At 37.8% G+C, this 23184-nt stretch overlaps 1 protein-coding gene across 18 annotated transcripts in view; it reads right to left on the reverse strand.

Annotated features, from left to right (window-relative positions):
* Window positions 1-23184, reverse strand: part of ATXN3 (ataxin 3) — a 35287-nt gene that overhangs the window by 7428 nt on the left and 4675 nt on the right. Inside the window, exons 3-12 of one of the 18 annotated variants that reach the window (XM_073349456.2) lie at window positions 23039-23083; window positions 21468-21553; window positions 20913-20979; window positions 17745-17832; window positions 17317-17449; window positions 16479-16654; window positions 15740-15863; window positions 13771-13859; window positions 12982-13003; window positions 7437-11914 (exon numbers count right to left, since the gene is read on the reverse strand). In XM_073349456.2, the coding sequence (XP_073205557.1) occupies window positions 12999-13003; window positions 13771-13859; window positions 15740-15863; window positions 16479-16654; window positions 17317-17449; window positions 17745-17832; window positions 20913-20979; window positions 21468-21553; window positions 23039-23083 (813 nt within the window). In that variant the 3' untranslated portion in view covers window positions 7437-11914; window positions 12982-12998. Of the gene's footprint in view, window positions 1-7436; window positions 12811-12980; window positions 13004-13770; window positions 13860-15739; window positions 15864-16478; window positions 16655-17316; window positions 17450-17744; window positions 17833-20912; window positions 20980-21467; window positions 21554-23038; window positions 23084-23184 lie in introns of those variants that run through there. The other 17 variants (XM_073349454.1, XM_073349455.1, XM_073349457.1 and 14 more) reach the window with 17 other exon arrangements.

Here is a 23184-nt window from a genome sequence, read left to right on the forward strand (position 1 = left end):
CCCCTAGGAGAGTCCCGGAACCCCTCATATCCTGCCAGCTACACACAAATCTGACCCCTGGGGAATCCCCAAGCCCCTTGCACCCTGCCAGGTACACAGACCTGGCTGCCGGGGTCCCTGAGACCTTACTCCTTTCAAGTTACACACTAACCCAATCCCTGAGGAGTCCCTGAGCCAAGCCCCTCACATTCTGCCAGCTACCCACAAACCTGGCCTCTGGGGAGTCCTTGAGCCCCTCACATCCGCCAGCAACACACAAACCTGGCCCCTGGCACCCTGCCAGTCACACACAGACACTGGCCCCTGGGGAGTTCCTGAGTCCTCTCACACCAGAGCAGCTACACACAAACACATGGCATAACGCAGGTCAAAGAACCTTATCCAATAATTTTTGTATCAAGCCCATATCTTCTGTTTGAACAATAGAATATCCTTTAAAAAATATCCACTCTTGACTAGACTCTCTAGATCAGGGGTGGGCAAACTTTTTGGCCCGAGGGCCACACTGGGGTGTGACACTGTATGGAGGGCCAGGTAGGGAAGTCTGCTCCCCAAACAGCCTGGCCCCCGCCCCCTAGCAGCCCCCACCACTTCCCGCCTCCTGACTGCCCCCATCCAACCCTCCACCCCCCACTCCTTGTCCCCTGACCGCTCCCTCCTGGCATCCCCCATCCACCGCTCCCTGTCCCCTGACTACCCCGACCCCTATCCACACCCGTGCCCCCGACAGGCTCCCCGGGTCTCCCACACCTATCCAACCCTCCCTGCTCCTTGTCCCCCGACCCCTATCCACACCCTAGCTCCCAGACAGGCCCCCCATGACCTCACCCCCTATTCAATCATCCCTGCTCCCTGTCCCCGGACTGTCCCGACCCCTATCCACACCCCCGCCCCCTGACAGGCCCCCCGGTACTCCCACACCCTATCCAACCCCCCTGTTCCATGACCCCTGACCGCCCCGCCCCAGAACCTCCGCCCCATCCAACCGCCCTCTGTTCCCTGTCCCCTGACTGCCTCCCCCCCGGGACCCCCTACCCAATGTCGCCGCCCCGCACCACCCCCTTACCGTGCTGCTCAGAGTGGCAGGAGCTCACAGCCCCGCTGCCCTGATGGAGCCAGCCACGCTGCCTGCGCGGCGGTGTAACCGCGGGGGAGGGGGACAGCAGGGGTGGGGTCAGGGACTACCTTCCCCGGCCAGGAGTTCAAGGGCTGGGCAGGACAGTCCTGCAGGCCATAGTTTGCCCACCTCTGCTCTAGGTAGTTGTTCCAATAGTTACCCTCTCCATTAAAAATGTGCACCTAATTTTCTGAGCTTCAGCTTCCAACCACTGGGTCTCATCATGTCTTCTGCTAGTTTAAAGAGTCATCTCCTCTCAGAAATCTCTTCCCCATATAGTGTGTGTAGTGTATCATGATCAAGTCACCTATTAACCTTCTCTTACACAAACTAAATAGATTGGGCTTCTTAAATCTCTCACTATAACTCATGTTTTCTCAACTTCTTGTAGTTCTTTTCTGAACCTTTTCCAGTTCTCAACATCCTTTTTGACATTTGGACTGCGGAACTGACACAATATTCCAGTAAGGGTCTCAGTAATGCTGTATACAGAGGTAATATCACCTCTCTACTCTTAATATTCCCCTGCTTATACAGCCATGGATTGTTATTAACTCTCTTAGCTACAGCATAACTCTGAGAGGTCATGTTCAGTTGGTTAGCTGCTGTGACTCCTAAAGTAAGTCCTTTTGACAGTCAGTGTATTCCAGGACACAGTCCCGTCTTATAAATGTGACCTCCATTCTATGTTCCTAGATGTATGACCTTTCATTTTGCTGTGTTAAATCGTGTGTTATTCATATCCGCTCATGTTAGCAAGTGATCTTGATTAGGCAGTAGACCCGACTCATCCACAATTCCACCAACTTTTGTGTCATCTGCAAATTTGACCAGCACTAATTTCATTGTTTCTTCCATTACGGTCATTCTCTCACCAGAAAGTGTATGTTAGCCTGATCATCATTTCCATTAACTATACTTTTTTTGTTTGGGTACCATTTTGTATAATTGCAAAATTACTGAGAGTTCTTCTGGGTACTGTTCTATGAATAGCTCACAAATCAGATTGTGACAGCAACCTTCATTAGTCTCCTCGTTCATTCACTGATGTGTCAGCAAATGACGCTGCATCAGAGGCATGCAGACAAACAAAGCTATTACCCCACATTCAGACAGACGTGTCACCCAAAAGCATAAACTGGGCCAATAAAACCCTATGATTAATGTGAAACTTATCCCAGATACACATGCTTACCTATTAACAGTATATTTTCATGAAATTTAGGCCTTAAATATAGGTAGTATAAGAAAAAAAATTACAAATTCTAACACTAACAGGAATTTTCAGGAAGTATTTAGGTTTTTTTAAGTTTAAGATTAAGCTTTAAAAAAAAAATTTCCTAGACAGCATGGACTTTTTTAAAAAAAATTAATCACAACCTTTCTCCCCAAAGAAACTGTATATCCATTTAGCTTTTCCATGGCAATAAAAAGACATTCCTGAAACAACATAATTGGGGAGCAGTCACAGTCTTACAGACAATGCATCAGTATAAGGTGCAGGTATAAGATTTATATTCATATTGTTACTAAACTAGCCAGGGGTTTGGATGGCTTATTGGGACTGGTTTGAATTCAGCCACTTTAGCGGTTATCAGGTTATTACTCAGGGACAGGTGTAGGAGGTTAAGTGACGCTGAAAAATTAGACAAACAACACCCCCCCCCACACACACACAGCACAAACTGAAATCTTAACTGTACAGAGAGGTCAAGAACTCAATAGGCACAGAGTGAACTTCTGGGTGGCTGATTTGGGTTGAGGCATGCTGTCAGTGCTGTGAAAAAAAAAAAGCCTGCACTATACCTTTGGTGAAGTTAAAGAACTTCACCCTCTGAGGAAATTCACTTTCCTTAGAAACAGAAATAGCTATCAAAGTGGAATCAGCTTTTCAGTAAATGGACTTGTTGAGTTAAACTGTGTAGTTATGGGTTGGGCATGGCCCCACCTTACATATAGGATAAATGTAAAGAAGCCACTGTAACCAGATGGCTGAAACAATAGCATTAGCACCCAAAATATAGGTACATGATCAGCTTTTGCTCAGAATGTCCATGTGGCCCTATGGGTTTGATTGGTGGAACTGTTTTGAGGCAGGGGAGTCTGTCTGAGAGAAAGCCAAGAAGACAGTAACAAAAGGCTGGTGAGAAAGCTAAGAGAAAAGGCTTTTTGGGTAATAGAGTGCTGGCTGGAAAGGTGGGCTTGTCACAGCACATGAAGGAGTTGTCTCGTTTGTTTTTTACAGTGTTCAGGGAAACAAGAGTTTGTACATTCTTTGCAAATTAACAAAAATTGCATCAAAGAAATATCTATCACCAATTTTTCCCCCTAACTGAACCACCTGCAAGACCCCAAAAATTTGGCTTAGCTGTTTGAGTCCAAACGTGTATCAATATTTTTCCTAGTTGGGTTTGAAAGTTAACTGCAGTACTACTTTTCCTTCTAGGTGTTTAAATTTAAGTACCATATTTAGAATGTTAATATCATTAGCTGCAAATGAACATTCAATCTTCAAACACTACATAAAAGAAAGAAAAGGAGGACTTGTGGCACCTTAGAGACTAACAAATTTATTAGAGCATAAGCTTTCGTGAGCTACAGCTCACTTCATTGGATGCATACAGTGGAAAATATAGTGGGGAGATTTTATATACACAGAGAACATGAAACAATGGGTGTTACCATACACACTGTAACAAGAGTGATCAAGAAAGGTGAGCTATTACCAGCAGGAGAGCGGGGGGCGGGGGAAAACACATTTTGTACTGATAATCAAGGTGGGCCATTTCCAGCACTTTACAAGAACAGTAGGAGGGGAAATAAACAAGCGGAAATAGTTTTACTTTGTGTAATGACACATCCACTCCCAGTCTTTATTCAAGTCTAAGTTAATTGTATCCAGTTTTCAAATTAATCCCAATTCAACAGTCTCTCTTGAAGTCTGTTTTGTGAAGTTTTTTTGTTGAAGAATTGCCACTTTTAGGTCTGTAATCGAGTGACCAGAGAGATTGAAGCGTTCTCCTACTGGTTTTTGAATGTTATAATTCTTGACGTCCAATTTGTGTCCATTTATTCTTTTACGTAGAGACTGTCCAGTTTGGCCAATGTACATGGCAGAGGGGCATTGCTGGCACATATCACATTGGTAGATGTGCAGGTGAACGAGCCTCTGATAGTGTGCCTGATGTGATTAGGCCCTCTGATGGTGTCCCCTGAATAGATATGTGGACACAGTTGGCAACGGGCTTTGTTGCAAGGATAGGTTCCTGGGTTAGTGGTTCTCTTGTGTGGTTGCTGGTGAGTATTTGCTTCCGGTTGGGGGGCTGTCTGTAAGCAAGGACTGGCCTGTCTCCCAAGATCTGTGAGAGTGATGGGTCGTGCTTCAGGATAGGTTGTAGATCCTTGATGATGCGTTGGAGAGGTTTTAGTTGGGGCCTGAAGGTGATGGCTAGTGGCATTCTGTTATTTTCTTTGTTGGGCCTGTTCTGTAGTAGGTGACTTCTGGGTACTCTTCTGGCTCTGTCAATCTGTTTCTTCACTTCAGCAGGTGGGTATTGCAGTTGTAAGAACGCTTGATAGAGATCTTGTAGGTGTTTGTCTCTGTTTGAGGGGTTGGAGCAAATGCGGTTCTATCATAGAGCTTGGCTGTAGACAATGGATGAAAGCTGGAGGATACATCCACCCACTACAAGATGCACTGAGAGTGTGAGTGAAAATGATCATAGAATCATAGAAGATTAGGGTTGGAAGAGACCTCAGGAGATCATCTAGTCCAACCCCCTGCTCAAGGCAGGACCAACACCAATTAAATCATCCCAGCGAGGGCTTTGTCAAGCCGGGCCTTAAAAACCTCTCAGAATGGAAATTCCACCACCTCCCTAGGTAACCCATTTTAGTGCTTCACCACCCTTCTAATGAAATAGTTTTTCCTAATATCCAACCTAGACCTCCCCCACTGCAACTTGAGACCACTGCTCCTCATTCTGTCATCTGCCATCACTGAGAACAGCCGAGCTCCATCCTCTTTGCAACCTGCCCTTTAGGTAGTTGAAGGCTGCTATGAAATCTCACCTCACACTTGTCTTCTGCAGTATAAACAAGCCCAGTTCCCTCAGCCTCTCCTCGTAAGTCATGTGCCCCAGCCCCCTCATGATTTTTGTTGCTCTCTGCTAGACTCTCTCCAACTTGTCCACAACTTTTCTGTAGTGGGGGGCCCAAAACTGGACGCAATACTCCAGTTGGGGCCTCACCAGTACTGAATAGAGAGGGCTAATCACTTCCCTTGGTCTGCTGGCAGTGCTCCTACCAATGCAACCCAATATGCCGTTAGCCTTCTTGGTAACAAGGGCACACTGCTGACTCATAGCCAGCTTCTCATCCACCGTCATCCCTAGCTCCTTTTCTGCAGGAACTGCCGCTTAGCCAATTGGTCCCCAGGCTGTAGCAGTGCATGGGATTCTTCCGTCCTAAGTGCAGGACTCTGCACTTGTCCTTGTTGAACCTCATCAGATTTCTTTTGGCCCAATCCTCCAATTTGTCTAGGTCACTCTGGACCCTATCCATATCCTCCAAGTATCTACCTCTCCCCCAAGCTTAGTGTCATCTGCAAACTTGCTGAGGGTGCAATCCATCCCATCATCCAGATCATTAACAAAGATGTTGAACAAAACAGGCCGAGGACCGACCCCTGGGGTACTCTGCTTGATACCAGCTGCCAACTAGACATCGAGCCATTGGTCGCTACCCGTTGAGCCTGACAATCTGGCCAGCTTTCTATCCACCTTATAGTACATTAATCCAATCCATACTTTTTTAACTTGCTGGCAAGAATACTGTGGGAGACCGTATAAAAACTTTGCTAAAGTCAAGCTATGTCACGTCCACTGCTTTCCCCATATCCACAGTGCTATTTATCTCATCACAGAAGGCTATCAGGTTGGTCAGGCATGACTTTCCCTTGGTGAATCCATGTTGACTGTTCCTGATCACCTTCCTCTCCTCCAAGTGCTTCCTTGAGGACCTGCTCCATGATTTTTCCAGGGACTGAGGTGAGGCTGACTTGTCTGTAGTTCCCCGGGTTCTCCTTCTTCCCTTTTTAAAAGATGGACACTATATTTGTCTTTTTCCAAATGTCTGGGACCTCCCCCGATTGCCATGAGTTTTCAAAGATAATGGCCAATGGCTCTTTATGAGTTGGCCACTACAAGGTATACAACTCTCCACCACCGATACTAATAGGAATGGCAGAAATAAGGTAAAATAGGCACACCACGCATCCCAAAGAACACCTCTCCCCAGTTTGGAGACACCAACAGTCCTGTGCATCAAGGCCAGCTTCCCACTTCAGCAGGATCTCGGACCACCTACCCAAGTCAAAACACACATGACTTTCCCATTACTCTAAATCTTACTTTAGAAAGCCACAGTTCTCAGCTTGGTTAATTCCACTGTATGGTAAAATCCCTCATCATTTGAGTGTGTGCCTCATTGTTAATTTAAAAAAATAAGAAAAAATGTATTTGACATGAATAAACACAACCCATGAGCACGGTTCATTTTACAACACCGAGGTGAGGTAATACGGTAAGAAAACATCACAGGTTTTCTTTTATTTTTTAAGATTAATTACTTTTAACTACAAACTTGAACAGGTGGACTCGCCACCAAGACAGATGTGCTCACCAACAAAAATGTGTGAACAGCTGACTTGAAGAGTCCAACAATCACTCTGCCTCAAACAGCGTAGAGCCAAGAAATCAAATAACGCATGCACTGAGATAACTGTATTCAAATCTCAGAACCTTAATTAAATACCTTACTTGCTAGAAATTGACAGTTTAACATTAGGACTTTCAGTTGAATGGCTTCACTCCTAATAGTACAAACAACACTGTTATTATCAGTATATACAAAAATATTACAGCATACGTTAGTTCTAACATAACTATACTTATGATACATTATGCCATGAATATACAGCATGTGTCTGCAGCAAGTGATAGTATTTGAGTAGACAATTTTTTTTAATAAAAAGTAACGAAGCCAGTCTTTACTAGATCTAGTTGAAATATTACTCAAACTACTTTCTCACTTAACCACCCATTTCCAAATGTAATCTTGCAATTTTTATCAAAAGATGCAAAAAAATATGAGTGGTAATTAAGTGTGCTCCACAGTGCTAGTAGTTACAGAAACAGGGCTGGCTTCAAAGACCACTGAAATCAAAAGAAATACTTCTACTGATTTCAGTGGGGTCTGGCTCAGGCCCATTTATATTAAGGGAAAGCACACAGAAAAAAAATCAAATTAAAAGAGAACATTAAAAAGCATAGTCATCTTTATTTTAATAACTTTTAGAGATCAATATTTAATAACTTACAGTTGCACATCCATATCAACACTATATTATTGTCCACCAGTGCTCATTTGGAAATCTCTCTCAAAGTTTCACCAAGTAGCCCTGCTGTAATGAATTCAACACTATGACCAAATACGTTTCAAAGTTTGTAATTGTATTACTTCTCTTGTAAATTAAGACACTGTAACTGAAAATGTTTAATAGAAACACACAACTTTGTGCTATGTAAGAGATAATAGGAGAAATAAGGCTTTATTTTGGTGAGGAATTTCCTGAAACAGGGGCCCTAAATTATACTCTCCTTTGTACTTATGCAACCTACTGAAGTCAGTGGGGTTGCACAGGTGTTGTAGAAGGCAGATTTTGGCCTGTTTGCAATTACTATAAACTATGGTAACCTTAAAAGACACTGCCAAGGTTTCCCCCAATGACAACATTCAGATTGTCTTTGCATTGTCTTCTCAACTGGTCCTTTTCCCCCCTTACTAAGGTTTTCCTCCTCTGACCATACACATTGGTCGTTGTGTGGATTTAAAGAAAGAAGTTAACATTTTGAGTTGGTAAAACCAGACTAAAAATTACATGTGCTTTACACATATGTGGAGAGACTGGGGTCGGCGGGGGGAAGAGAGAATAGCAGGTCAAATGTTGTGTTAATAAATCTTGATAGTGTCCCCTTAAACCATAAATTTGGAATAAAGCAAAGAACCATGTATTTATGCTAGAAACCTATCCTTTTTATGCAATATGAAGCTACTTAATTTCTTCAGTACAAGATGCAAAAGCACAGCTTTTTTTAGCAAATTTTGTAAATAAAAAATGAACAGGAATGTAAGAAACCTTTCAATTTTGAAAGTACAGAAAGTGAGTAATTATAGTGGACCAATTTTAAGGTGTTACTAATTTTGTCTTTACTTGGCTAAGGAAATAAGTGTCTTTTTTTTTTTCAGACTGAATTTGTTTTAAAAGGTTGTTCATTAGCAATTATGAAAATTCAGTGAAATTAATCCACAACTATTTTGTATGAGCCACCAAAGTCATCTGATTAATCTCATATTTGACAAATCAAATTTCACATTTTTTCCTCTTATCATGGATTCTGATTTTAAATACCTTAGAACCAAAAACCCAAGGAGATGTACTGCTGATAGGAACTGTACAATAAGATTCCTTTGCAAATACAAATTTTGGAGATGAGCCCACATAAATTCAGAAAAAAGATTAAAATTGGTATATTTTAACAGGCAGTTGAAACACTACAGAATATACTAAATTCTGGATACTGTCTCCTCCTAGTCAGTTTATGATCATCTTAATGCTTTTTTGTTCACTCACTTTTAAAAACATGATTAGCAGTTTCCTAAATAAGATAGAACATTTTGTGAATGACACAAATATTTGGCTGAGATTTGGAGGTGGAATTGCATTTACTATGCATCTGTAGCAAGTACTTTACATAACTTTCTGTCCACCCCATATACACAGAATATTATGGATTCATAATAACCAAATAAGTACTATTATTAATATATATTTTAAGAAGTACAGCAACCAAGAGGTTCATATAAGTATTTATTTGCAACATAAAACCTGTGAAGTGTATTTGAAAATGAAGTTTAACCGTAATTTACATTTAACCACTACTTCTATCATGCTAAAAGAGGATGTTTTGATACCATATGAAGCCCAAACATAGGAGATTGGAAACCAGTTTGCTTCTACTAGTGGTTTAATGTCAGAAGAATTTTAGGTTGTTAGAACATTATAGTGCAGAGTTTATATTATAGTGCCTAAAATTAACCATAATTAAACATGATTGTGGCCTGGCGTGAAACTGTTATAGCACAATCATTTCCTTACCTGGGAGGACAGAAAAAAATCATGTTGCAGAACAATCATGTTGCAGAACTGTGTTTTAATTCTGTAGCTACCCAACATGGGTATCACTTTTTCTTCCCTGACTTCTGTGGACAGAAGACCATACTACATCACATGGACCATAATAATGATAAACATGGTAATTTTTGTAGGATAGACAGGATCTAAAGATATTACAAATGTCAGACTGGAACAAAAATAATTTATTCTCCTGCATAATGGGTTCTCTATCACTAATGCTACAATATTAAGATGAAACTTCAGCTTCAAAAGATGGCTACTGCTAGCAAAAGACTCAATTAGTTTAAACTTTATTTACAAAAGGGTTTCACAATTTATACATGTCAGTAAGTGCTTATCACTTAAAGAATGCACACTGAGCAAACGAGATCAGTTTTTACTGATGGCTTCTAGGCAGCTCCACATATTCTGTATTTTGGATCTACACTGTAATGTGTATTGTGGCTAGTTCATATTCACCTTTTCCTTCGGTGCAATTCATGTATGTAGCCTCAAGGGCTACCTCTCAACTAATTCACTAACAGGTCACCAGTCTGAGTGAGATTATTATTCCTCAGAATCCAAGTGCGCATTTAGCTCACTTAATTTTTAGAATGATACTGTTTATTGAAAGGAATATGGTTATCCATAAAATCTGATTCACCCTTTTGTGCCTTTTAAGCATTATATGATCTTACATTCCTTGTATGCTACAATAGTTAGGCAGTGAGGTGATTTGAGGATGGATTTGGTGCTTTAATCATGAACTTCCATGCTTTAGTGATTATAATTCACATCACTAGAATATAGGAGTTCAGATTTTTATATAAGAATGCTACAGTATATAGCCAAAGAAATATTAATTTAACATAACTGAAGAGGAAGTTAATTACATCTTAAAAAAGAAGTCTTTTAACCAGTCTTTACAAATCTGTATCCATTTATAAAGATAAAACCTTGCATTTTAAATTAAGTCAAATAAGTTCATCCAGCTGTTACTTGCATCATGCCAAAAAGGAGAATGTTTATGACAGGCAAAAAGAAAAATCATGATGAATTTCCAGCCACACAAAAACAATATTTCATGCTTTATATGCGTCCTTTCCCACTTTCATTTTCAAGGAACAGTGAATCTTGAAGCCAAAATCTATACTGATAGGTTTATGCAGCCATTCAACATTGCAAAGTTGTGTGTGTGTTTATTTTTTTTCTAAAAGCAGTGACTTTGTTTTAAAAATTTGGTGCAGAAGGCATGGCAAAAGAGTTAATATGTTAGTCATTTAGGCAGACTGAAATAACAACAGTATTGCCTAAAAAGAATAATAATGGTGGAGCTAAAAAGCAATTCTGAAGAGCATTACTTGTCCTCTGGTCAAATCCACGTTGCCTTACTCATGCAAGTGATCCTACTGAAATCAGTGGAAATTAAACATACAAGTAAAAGAAACAGGATTTAGCCTAAGGATCTTTTTACAGTAATATTCTAAGCCATCAAGAAGCCATCATTCTACACAAATCTTTACCAAAACCTAACGGCCCTTTTATATACAGTACTATTCTGTGCTGAATGTTTATTTCCATCTAATTATGATTCACTCTAACTAATTACAATTAAATACATTACTATGTTGCAATAGTATAATTTTAAAATATTTTGGTAAAGAAATCAAATGTATAGTTTCAAAAGATTATTCTTAGAATGTCTGTGGCAACTGCTTACATACTAAGTGAAAAACAGCTTAAACACCATACATCTATAAACATATTTCCATATAATTTATATGTAAACAGAATTTATATTTAAAGCACCATTTATGAAAAATGAACATGTTTAAACTGTTGCAGTAAAGTTGAAAGCCAAATTTGGTCATTCTGTCGCACATTCATCTTGAGTATCAAAGAGTAAGTCTTATAACTGATTGAACAAGCTAGCTTGCATACTTTGCTCCCTATTTTTCTCAGTAACAGAAACAACATGATAAACAAATTGTAAGGTGCATGAATGAAGGCCATTCCTGAAAAAAGTTGTAAAATTCTGACAAAATAGAAGATATTTGTAAAAAGCATTTGAGAAAAAACATGCGCGCACATACAAACAAACAGTCAATCTTAACAAAGCTACTTACACAGGGGTCATTTCAGATTGCAGAAATGCACCTTAGATACGTGGCACTGAAATTATGGCATCTAAATCTCTCACCCTCCTTTCCCCCACTCTGAACACAGCTTGGTGAACTAACTAACCAGGGAAGAGATAGCTGTTCTTACTAGTAGTGTGAAAAAAGAAACGGTGAGAGGCCAAGGTAAGGGGAGGAACTCAAAGAGAAAAAACAGAAGACAAAACAGGAGAAGTAAAGACAAGAAGAAACTGTTTAGCCTAACTGGCAACATGTTATGTCTCACTCACAGAAAGAAATACCATCACCAGTAAAGCCATCTTCAGCATTCAGTGGAAAGAGCATGAAGAGGGTGCCAAATCATCTGACCTGAAGTAAGAAAACTGGAGAAATCTTTGACATGAACCTTCCTTTAACGATGATTTTCAAATAATGCTAAAGATACTGCAAGTACAAAAAAGGTAAAAGATCTTAAATCATTAAGATATAATGCTACTCAAGTTAAATACAAATATATTGAATATTTTTATTTTGAAATGCCAAGACCTCATGGTTTTGTGTTTCTTTTGCAGAAATGATCCTATCACAAGCACACAAAACAGCAGAACAGAAAGCTCTGTTCTAAGTTCTGGGAAGTGAAACACCATCAATTGTTGCAGGAGAAACATAGAACCATGAACTCAGGTTCTAGACGGTAAAAGATTAAAATTTTAAAATGTGCTTACTGGTTTTAAAATTTGTCCATATTTTCTATTAATGATTTAAGAGCCTAACTTTTTTGTATTTATTTTTAAAATTATTATGGAATGGTATCTGAGTTCACTGATAAGAAAACTGCACTAATTTAGTGATTTTGTGCTGAATTCTCCAAGCAGCTGACATTTAATAAGAAAGGAAGGTAAATTATACTTGCCCCTTATTTGGGGCATCCAACACACAGGCCCTGAACCTACAAGGCACTTAACTTTGCTCACTTCAGTTATCCTCCTGAAGTCAATGAAACTACTCACCGGAGCAAAGTTATGTACGTGTTGAAGTGTTTTGCAGCATCAGGGCCATAATTTCCAAATTGGTCCAATCTTTTTGTTATTTTCAGATCCCCTTTTAACTCTGACCCCCTTCTTTTCATCTGTGGTAATATCCTGTCTCTGAAATGAACCCGGCTTGTACAGCATCCACACAAGAATCTTATAATGGAGATTGAGTGTTCTGACAAAAGAAAAAACATTATTTTGTCATTTCTTTTCTTCTGTATTCAGGCAGTTCCTAACAGTTTCCAAGGACATATTCATGGCTGCTTGAAGCATGTCTTCTTCACTCATATCGCCTCCTGCCAGAAGCCAAACATACACAAAATATTTATGTCTAATTACTTCTGGAATGCAGCTATAAAAAAGTAAACATTTTTCATATCACTTCTTGCCTCGTTTCTATTTGTTTATCATTCCATGTTTTTTCAGATGTCTTTTGCTTTTTTGTTTTCTATTATCAAATGATCATTTCAGACTTACTTTTCAATGCACTGTAATCATTCTATAAAAAGATATGAAATAATGTATAATTAATTTTAGATCTTTGATATTTAACATTAGTAATGTTTACAGATTTATTTTCTCTCTCAATTACGTTAACATGTTTCCACACATAATTAAAAATAATAAATGTCACTGTCATAATAATAATAATAAATGTAAATGTAATAAATGTAAATAAATAATAAATGTAAATGTAATAAATGTCATAATAAAAATAATAAATGTCAGCCTAATGTACTTTTTATAAAACTTGAGACTAGACATTTAGAGACAGATTTATTTTTCAGCATGCATCCTATTGTTGGTAATAAGAAGTGCTGCATACACCTACACCAAGAGCTACCATACTATATTCAACTAGAAACAAACAAAAGAAAGTAAAACTAGAACCTGTCTGATCTAATAGCAGAGCTGTGCACTCCCAAGAAGGAGAGAGCTACATTCAATCACTATCTCTACATTCTTAGGCAACAAGGGCTGAGAGCAGTGTGCAGGTAATACAATACACTACTGTGGGACAGGTGATCTCATATCACTCAAGAGTGACCCTTTCGGCTAACATAGCAGAACTGGCTCTCTAAGAGCCCTATTGTATCCTCCCCAGCAAGAAAAATAGTGGGTATGTCATGCAGCCCCAAGGGCAGTTGTTAGGGGAGTTAAAGGCAAGGAAAATTGGGGAACTCTTCTCAGCAAACAGAGAACCCACCAGGGGAAAAATCTAGATTAACATCTGTGTTTAAAACCGTAGGTTGAATAAAACAATACCTGGGTCTGTTCCTAGTGCATTTGAACTTGTAGTTGGCTTATCATGTATATCTGGGGTCTGGCCTTGCTGCTGTGACTGTTGCTGCTGTCTGAAATTACCATAATAGTTTAAATTAATGAAAAAAACAAAACTAGCAGGAAAAACATAGTATAAACTAGACAAACTTCTAAGTTCCTAGTATCTGGTAGACTTCAAGTTACCACATTTATACTTTAGTTAAGAAAATATTAGCAAACACAAAGCTGACCGTGAGATAATCCAGAACCTCTGGGTTTTATATTAGGCACTCACTTCACTATATTCTGATCCCTGCAAATAATTTGTTCCACAAAAAAAGGAGGGGGGGCAGAAAATAGATAGCTAGCTACTATCAACTTTAAGGAACCATGGTGGGTAGTCAGAATTATGAAAAAGGGAGCTTAGAGGTTCTTTACCTATGTTCAACATCATACATTGTATAGCGTGGCCAACTGTCCAGGATTGTCCTGGAGTCTCCAGGAATGAAAGATTAGTCTTTAATTAAAGAGAATGCCATGTGATGAAACCTCCAGGAATTCATCCAACTAAAGCTGGCAATCCTATATGCAGGGTTGTTGTAGCTGTGTCAGTCCCATGATATGAGAAAGACAAGGTGTGGGGGGGTAATATCTTATTGGACCAACTTCTGTTGGTGAAAGAGAGATGCTTTCGAGCACAGTGTAAGCTCGAAAGCTTGTCTCTGTCACCAATGGAAGTTGGTTCAATAAAATATATTAACCCACCCACTTTGTCTCTCTTATACCATACATTAAAAGACAAAGAACTTTAAAATACCAGAGAAAGTCACAATTTATACTATTTAATTTTAACATTTATATCAGCTTTGATATTTTTCAATTATTATCAGTTTCACTTGCCATTCCTTACTGTTAGGGTATTTGCAGGAAAATATTTAGCTGTTAAAAACAACTGTTTTTATTGGATTAAAAAAAAAAAGTGTGAAACATTTCCCTGGATCTGATGCTTTACATCTGTTCCCCCCACGCCAAAATTTACATATAGGTCCAAATTTAAATTCAGTCTCCATTTAAAGCTCCTCATCTTGCCTTTATCGTCTCTTTTTCTAAAGTCCTGTTCTGACTGCTCCCCTTTGCAAAAAAGTCATTTTTCATTCTATGGAAAGCCAATGAGTGAGAAATATTTGGACGGTGTTAGGCACCATCATATGCCTTTGCATCCAAATCCCTTCAATTCAAATGTCTGGCAGTCTCATCGCCTTACTACTTCACTTTTCCTTCTGGTTCCCCTCTCCTTCCTCACTAGAAGATCAAGACTGAGAGAAGAAAAAGCAATAATAACAACAGAAGAGATGGAACTGGTTTATAGTTCTGAAGCAGAAACTGAATTGGTATTAAGAATCTACTTGCTCATCTCTGTGGTTAGCAGAGAACAAGATCTGCCCAACCTTTTGTTCAGAGGGTGAAGGACTCAATAGATGAAAATTATGTGACTCCCTGCATTTATATCTCACCTCTCAGGCACATACCCCCACTAAATATTGATAGTGCACTCCACGAAAAAAACAACACACTCATTAAATCATGAAGAGCACTATCACATGATACAGTCCTCAATACCCCAGAAGCAAGGCTCAATAGAAGGACACATACCCTCTATAAAATAATTAGTGTTATTTATAACAATACTCCTAAGACTTCATGTAAAATAGTATCTTAGTACCTATGTGTGCACGTGCATTCACGTAGCTGGACCTTTACCTTACTGGCAAGCAAGCAAGCAATCTTCTCCTAACTGGTATCTCAAGGAACTAATTAGAAGCTACAGGATTTCCAGAATACAGTGCTAAAAAGGCCATTTAAAAAAAAAAGCTAAATAAAGCTAAATCTGACCTCGTGTGAAAGAATATTATACTATCCTAAGATATAATTACTTCAATAAGCAAATTTAGTTTTCCACCAGATACTTTACTTTTCAAAATATGTCTGTCTTCTCCTTCGCAGCTCTTCTGAAGAAAGAGATTCAGACTGACTTGTACCAGATGAATGTGGTATATTCTGCGATACACAGTCTGAAAACTCACTTCGATGGCCTCCTAAAGTTAGAACATGGCATTTCATTACACCAATTAAGATGGGAAATTTTAAACTAACAAATATAACGTAGCTAAAATTACCTCTCCAAATCTCGAAGAAAAAAATAATTGTTTATAACATGATCATCATATACAAAAATCTAATCTCTATTACTACAGACAAAAGTCTTGAAACAATAGATCTGGCAAGGAGTGAATGGCTCAGGGGACTGGGAAACAAAGAACTTCCCCTGAAGATTAATGGTTCAAATCTACTCAAGGCAGTAGCCAACCTAAAAATCAATATTATCTAATCGTTATTTAGATGTCTATGTGAATAAGATGAACTTTCAGTATACTTCCTAGTGATCAACTATTCACATCATAACTGACAACATTTTTAAAGAGTCACAAGGAAAGGACCAAAGTTCACACTTAAGTATCCCTTCATGCCTAGGATACAGACTTTCCAGAAGGCCTGTCCAGGGGGGCTGAGATACATTTGCAGGGAAAACAGCTACTGTACTTGACCCTATGAAAAGATTTCAGCTGTCGGATTTCACCTTTCACAAGAACTCAACTAGTCAAGTGATCACTGGATAAATATTGTAGATTCTTTTTAAGTAAGTCTTTTACCTTGCATACTAAGTTGAATGGCTCTACGAAGATCAGCTTCTTCATCTTCCATATCAATTTCCTGTCTACTTAGAGCAAGGGCTCTTTGGAAATTCTCCTCATCTTCATCTAACATGCCTGTTCCATCAAAGGGATGGTTAATGTCTAAAGCTTGTTCCAGGTCAGTTTTTTGCACCCTGCAAAAAAAAAAAGAAAAAAAAAGAATAATATTTTGCATTGATTTAGCTCTGCATTTTCAGTGTACTGTAAGAACAGTCTTATCTTCACAACACACCTCTGAGGTAGTTAAATATTTTCCCCATTTTACAAATGAAAAACAGAAGTACAAAGAAATTAAGTGATTTGTCCATAATCACAGTGCTAGTCAGTGTCACAGTGAAGGGCAGAACTCAGAAGTTTATGGTTCCCAATCCCATGCTCTATCAACTGTGGCTATATTGCCCCACAAGATCTCTGTTTTTACCTATTGCAGAGCCATGGAAGTTAACCTGTATACCAAGAGAAAGGAACATTTATGAAGTAATTCCTTTGCAAATTTAAAGCTCTCTTAAATCTCTTTAAAAGCAATAAAATTTAACCATGATTAAATGCAACAAAACTATACCAGGCTGACTAGAGTATTTTAAAATGTTTTAAGATTTGGAAACATTTAAGGATTCATTTTGTAAAATATAGCAGCTTTACAACTTGGTGAAATTATAATAGTATACATAATGAATTAGAGGTATCTAATACTACTTTGTAAGTTTACTTAGAAATAAGTGCCTTGGTTGTAGGCATCAGTCGCTAAAAAAAATCATGTTCAACACGATTAAAAATAAATCTTTATTTACCTTACCTTTCATCTCTTGATTGTGCAGGCTCTTCCCCAATCAGTTTTGGTCGCTGCATCTGCTGTACCTGAATCATTTGCAGTAGTTGGTCGGCCTCACAATCTGGCAGGTCACCCTTTACAACAAATATAGAATAACCTGGGAATAATAAAAGCAGAAATACTAAGTATAAGGTGTGTGGATTATTAAATACCCCCAACTAAATATACAATGAAATAAAAAAAGATGCACTTTATTACCAGCAATATAATACAGACATTCAATATTAGAATTTGCCTTTCATTACAAGGATTGTATAGTTATTTCACTGATTCAGTCACAAAACTAATGTAGAAAGACTGGATACAAACACTCTTATAAATAAAGGTTAATTATCTGATTTTAATCATGTGCTTTCAAGCAATGAGGTTTAACATTTGCAAACTAGTATTACCTTCCTGTTGTAACTGAGCCAAGAAAAGTGCAAGGTATGTATCTGATATTAGTTCTGGACCCATCAGGAGAGAGTTCAAGTTAAACCACTGTAATTTAAAAACAAAAAAAGATTTGAGAGAAAAAAATTGGCATGGAATTTATTTTTGGGCACTCTGGTCAATTTCCATGATGAAATATCCGATTTGTAAACTAATCATGGGAAATATCAAAAATTCCTTTCAAGCACAAAAGCACAACAACATAAGTATTGCTACCTGCCACCCTTCAAACAGTCCTCAGCTGACACAAACTCTGAAACTTTACGGGGAAATTTATGTAACTTCAGGCTCCCTCCCTACGAATATCAGGAGAGTTTAAAGGGGAGAAAGTTGAACAATTTTTATGTCATGGCTTCTGCTGTTACTTTATGATACTGTTTATTCTGGTATGCAGAATGGTTTGTTCTTGGAGATTGTCATTTGATACACTGAGGACTTTTTCCCTTCTGTCACTTCACCATAGATTTATATTTTTAGTGGAGGGTGGACAGAATTCCTATTTAAAGGGATGGCTGAAGAAACAGCTGAGTATTTTCTGTTAAGAATATGCATAACAGTGCTGCCTTTAATTGCAGATACTATAAAAAAGACTGCTTTAATCATACGTAACTGGTTTCGCTACATGTATTTTAAAGATAATTATATCAACCAACTTCACTTGGAATGTTTTTATTATTTATGTCACAAACACAGCCTATATTAGGAGGAGGTGAGACAGGATGTAAAGATGTGTCTGTATAAATCACCGCACACACACACAACTCCAAAAGTCCAATTAGTCATCAATAGTAATTCTGGTAATGACTGAAAGTGTATCCAATTTGGGGAGATATGGATATTACAGGGGCCATTAAAACTATCAGACATATCTCTTGACACTATCTTGAATAAATGCAAGTGCCTGAAGAAAAATTCTTCACAACACCCTTCCATTATGTTAAAATCATGACCTTCCAGAACCACTCCAGATGGCAAGAGAATTCAGTTTCCATTCCATACAATTCTTGGCCAATCTGCTGAAACTGTCAACAAGAGTAGTAATTAATATAGAAGTACATTCTCTGTGATAGAGGTTAATGTCCATTGATAGCTAGAATGAGACTATTAATTCATTTCAGATGCTACTGAACCACCAATACTTTTGGGCCCAATCCTGCAACATTTTAAACACATTTAAATGAAATCTGTGGACTCCTCGTGTCCTTGAAGTAGAACATATATGTGTTAGCAGGACTGGGGTCTTGATTACTGTTCATCAGGAATGGATTTATCAAGAAGTCATGGAGTCATCCATATCATACTGCCAACATTCTACCCCATCCACTTCACAAAATTTCCTCTTTTTTTAAATAAAAAATCCCAAATGGTGTGTGGGCCAGGGGTGTGGGGCAGAGATAAAAAGGTAAGGTATTGATATATGTACATGAGTGTTGGGCTTTTAAAATGGGGAGTGAGCAAAAATCCTTTTAGAGAGAATAATTTTACTTTATAGTATAACGAATACTAGAGAGGAAAGACTCAAATTAATTGAAGCATTAGCTTCACTGAGCTAATCTATTTTGTCTAGGGATGGATTATTAACTATTAAAATGAATCCTCCTTCTATATTACTCTCTGACTAGACACCAAGAAGTGCTTTATTGTGATTATAAACTATGTAACACCTAAAAAAAAATAAAGTATTAAACCCAAATAAAAAACAAAACAAAAAAGTCAGTGACAGAAATAGCAGCTTACCAAAAAAATCTGAACTACACATACACATTTAGCCTGGAATGCTCTCCCCAGCAGACAATAGTTTTAAAGTGAACCCTAATGCTCCTTCGATATAAAACATGAAAAAATGCTTACAAAGTTAACATAATTCTTTTTAAACTAATCCCGAATGTAAAGTCTGTAATGTATTCCCCATTTTCACCATTTACGCCAGATGTCATTTCCACTTGAAGTAAACCACAATATAAGTGCATTTTTGAAATTTGTATTGGCCTGAAAAATCATCACTAGTATAAGGTATCACTTGCAGCCAAACCATTCTGAGTTTTAATTTCTTAACAAAGAAGCTTTATCTGGAATGTTGTGTGCATTCAATGAGCCTTTTCAGTAGAAAATAAAAAGCTTCAGTGTCATATTAAGGGCAGTGGCATGGTTAGTTTCATCTACAAAAAGATTACTCATTTTTTCTCATCTCAGCATGGCGGCAGATTCCAAAAACCTTATTCGTGGCTATGTGAGCTCCTTTCCATTATTGTAGATGTTTTCACAAAGCTTACTTCAGGAGTGTTTTATAGATTTTAAAAATGTAGTTTAGTAATATGAAGAATTATAGAATGTCATCTAGAAAAGGACAACTTTGATTGGCATTCTCTCTCTGTGTGTTAAAAAGACCCAACTTTTTCTGATCTATCTGGCTGTTTGGTTATGAACACTTCATACACACGCACCATCCCTTATTTTTAGCAATCTATTTTACTATTCATCCCTCCTAAAAGCTCTCCTAAGCCCTACAGAGTTAAAAGCTGTTTCTACTTTTCCCCACTACAATCCCTACTAATACCTCTCCAATGTTGGCAAACATAAATATTCAAAGGTCTAATGTGTTAATCACATTTCCCATATACCGACTAGCCATTTTAGATGCACAGAAACTACCTGCAATTTATTTTTACAGTGTCAACAATGCCAGTGTAATCGTATTGTGTAATGCAGCAAATACAAAAAAAATCTGACCCTCACTACCTCTTTATAATGTATAAAGATGACCTCAAACTTTTTTCAGAAGTATGATTTTCTGGCTGTTTGTTATATTAAGTCTTCTCTTTTCTGACAAACATGTAGTGAAGTCACATAGAGCTGTAACTAGAGCTGCAGCTCTTGCTTCCTATGACAGCATGCAGATTCTTAGGGGATCTGATCCAGAGTCCTTCCTTAGGCCAATATTCATGCCAAGCTGCCTAGCAGCATTATGATATAAATAAGCATTTATCCAAACTATTTATTTGGGATAGTCTAAAACAAATTTCAACCCAGATCTTCAAAAGATGAAAGGCTAGCACATGGCCTCATTGCAACCATTCTTTCCACCCCCGTTCTGAAGTCAACTTTTAAATAAAAAAAGACAAGGTCACCTGTTTTCCTAACTTTCGAACTGTAAACCAGTGTTCCTTATAATTACAAATAAATGATCTTTCATTTCTGTAAAAAGAAAAACACAAGGTATACATAAAATTAAATTCTCTAATATTGGAGCTCATACTAAATTTTAAATTCTTTGTTATTACTAATTTATAAATAAATGACAATATTTTGGCAATACAATGCAACTACTGATGCTACAGAGTGTTTAAATTGCTCTTATTATAATTCGTAATATTTTAAAGTGTTCTTTTTAACTATGTACTGAAGTCTATATAAACCTGGTAATTTCATAAAGCATATATGACATCACATGCAACTCAATCAGCATACTGTGATGCCACAGATACTGAGATGTCATGAAGGCTCAGAGGACAGATCATATTAATCCCCAAAATATGAAAAATAAAAGGCTGAGGGGATAAAACAGGAAACATCAAAATGTAACAGAGCTTGAAATAGCAATTTTAAAAGAAACTTAGTAATCACAGATTTTCAGCGTTACTTTTCTGTAAAATGAAAGCAGGGTGCTAAAAAGAAAGTCTTACATAGGGTCGATCCCGAGCCTCTGATACTCTGGGCTGTTGAAGAGGATTAGTTCTAAACCCCAAACTTTCAAGGCATTGCTTATAACCTGTCAAAAAATAGTACTTTTCATGAGACAAACCAGTCAACTCCAAATTTAAGCAATGCAACCATTTTAACCACTATGAACAATTATATTGTTTTCATAAAGCTGTGCTTTTAAAAAGTTGATATAAAAAGGAAAACTCGGGATCATAATATTCAAAATGCAACCTTCATGAATCTATGATCTCCACACAACATAGATAGCATATACAACAAAGATGAATTACAAAACTAGTTTGACAGAGAGATTCTCGCAAAGCGCAACTCCTTGATTATGTTATAGCCTTATATCCAGCTGTATGCGTATTACCTTCTTATTTTCACCCTCAAAACTATGTTATTAAAACCATTTGGCATTTTTCAGCCATTAAGATAACATAAGAAACAATATTAGGGCTACTGTTAACATATTTAGGGATCATCTGTTCTCATCTTTTTTGAAGACATGTTTACTAAGGCTTTTAACTCAAATAGGTTAACTTTGCTACACTACAAACTAGAATCATGTTGCAACAAGGTCCCTGACTCCATTACAACTTGTGTAGACCTGAGCATCAAGGCTTACTAAAAATCCTAGACTTCCAACTAGGCATCTCCCTAATATTTGCTAAAGTTCTAACTCATTTTAAACATTATTCAGTACGTTTGAAATTTAAGGATGGAATCAAACCTCCTAACACTACTCACTTAAAGCTGTTTGGGACAAAGGTTTGGGGAGATTAACAATTCATCCTCACCTCAGCCAGTCAATAGTGCAGCAAGTGAGCAAAGAGATGGTAGGGCAAGAAAGTAGAAACAAAGTAGGAAGCAATTTTTATCAGCTTCAAGGTCACTGCAGCACAATTAGGAAGTAAGAAATTGCCATACTGGCAATGGCAGAAAATATATTTCAGAAATGAGACTGGGAAGTAAAATGAGCAAATAAAAAGAGAGCCCTGTGCATCTACAAAACAGAGTAATATGACCAGAAGCTTACATGAAAGTATGGAAAGAAAAACTGACCAACATACATGGGGGCCACAAGAAGAGAAACAAAAGGTACAGAGCATGACCTAGGGATCCAGTATAGGTAAAAGCTACAAGTCTGGGGTTTTTATGGGGTTTTTGGTTCTATTACAGGTATTTAAAAGATTAATTACATGTTAGGTAAGTTCCCTTTTTAAAAATAAACTTTTTTCCAAATAGCTCTAAAGTTTCAGAAGTGTGGAATAAAGCCTTTGGAACACAGATTCTGCAACTTTTTCATTGTGCAGATCACTTTGTAAGAGAAGGATTCTCTCATGGACCCTGTAATCACCGGGAAGGCCTCTATAGACCATAATTTAAACCCAATGCTCTAGAAAGCCAGAACTCTCCTGCATTAATCCTACACACTAGAAATTGGAGAAGAATTACTAAATGTTATCAAAATTCTTTTGAAGAAAATATATATATATAATGCAACTGCACTGGTTGTAAGAAATTGTTCTGACCACAGAGTCATGCTTACTTGAATGGAGAAGTAGCCACTGTCATCCATATTTCCAGAAGGCTGCTGTTCAATGTGGGGTGGAGGAGAAAAAGAAAAATTGTAATCAGTTCACACTTCTAAAAAGGCTTATGAGACATCAAGTGTTAAAATAAATACAATCATGT

Source organism: Lepidochelys kempii, chromosome 6, assembly GCF_965140285.1.
Source record: "Lepidochelys kempii isolate rLepKem1 chromosome 6, rLepKem1.hap1, whole genome shotgun sequence".
Classification (NCBI taxonomy): Eukaryota; Metazoa; Chordata; order Testudines; family Cheloniidae; genus Lepidochelys; species Lepidochelys kempii.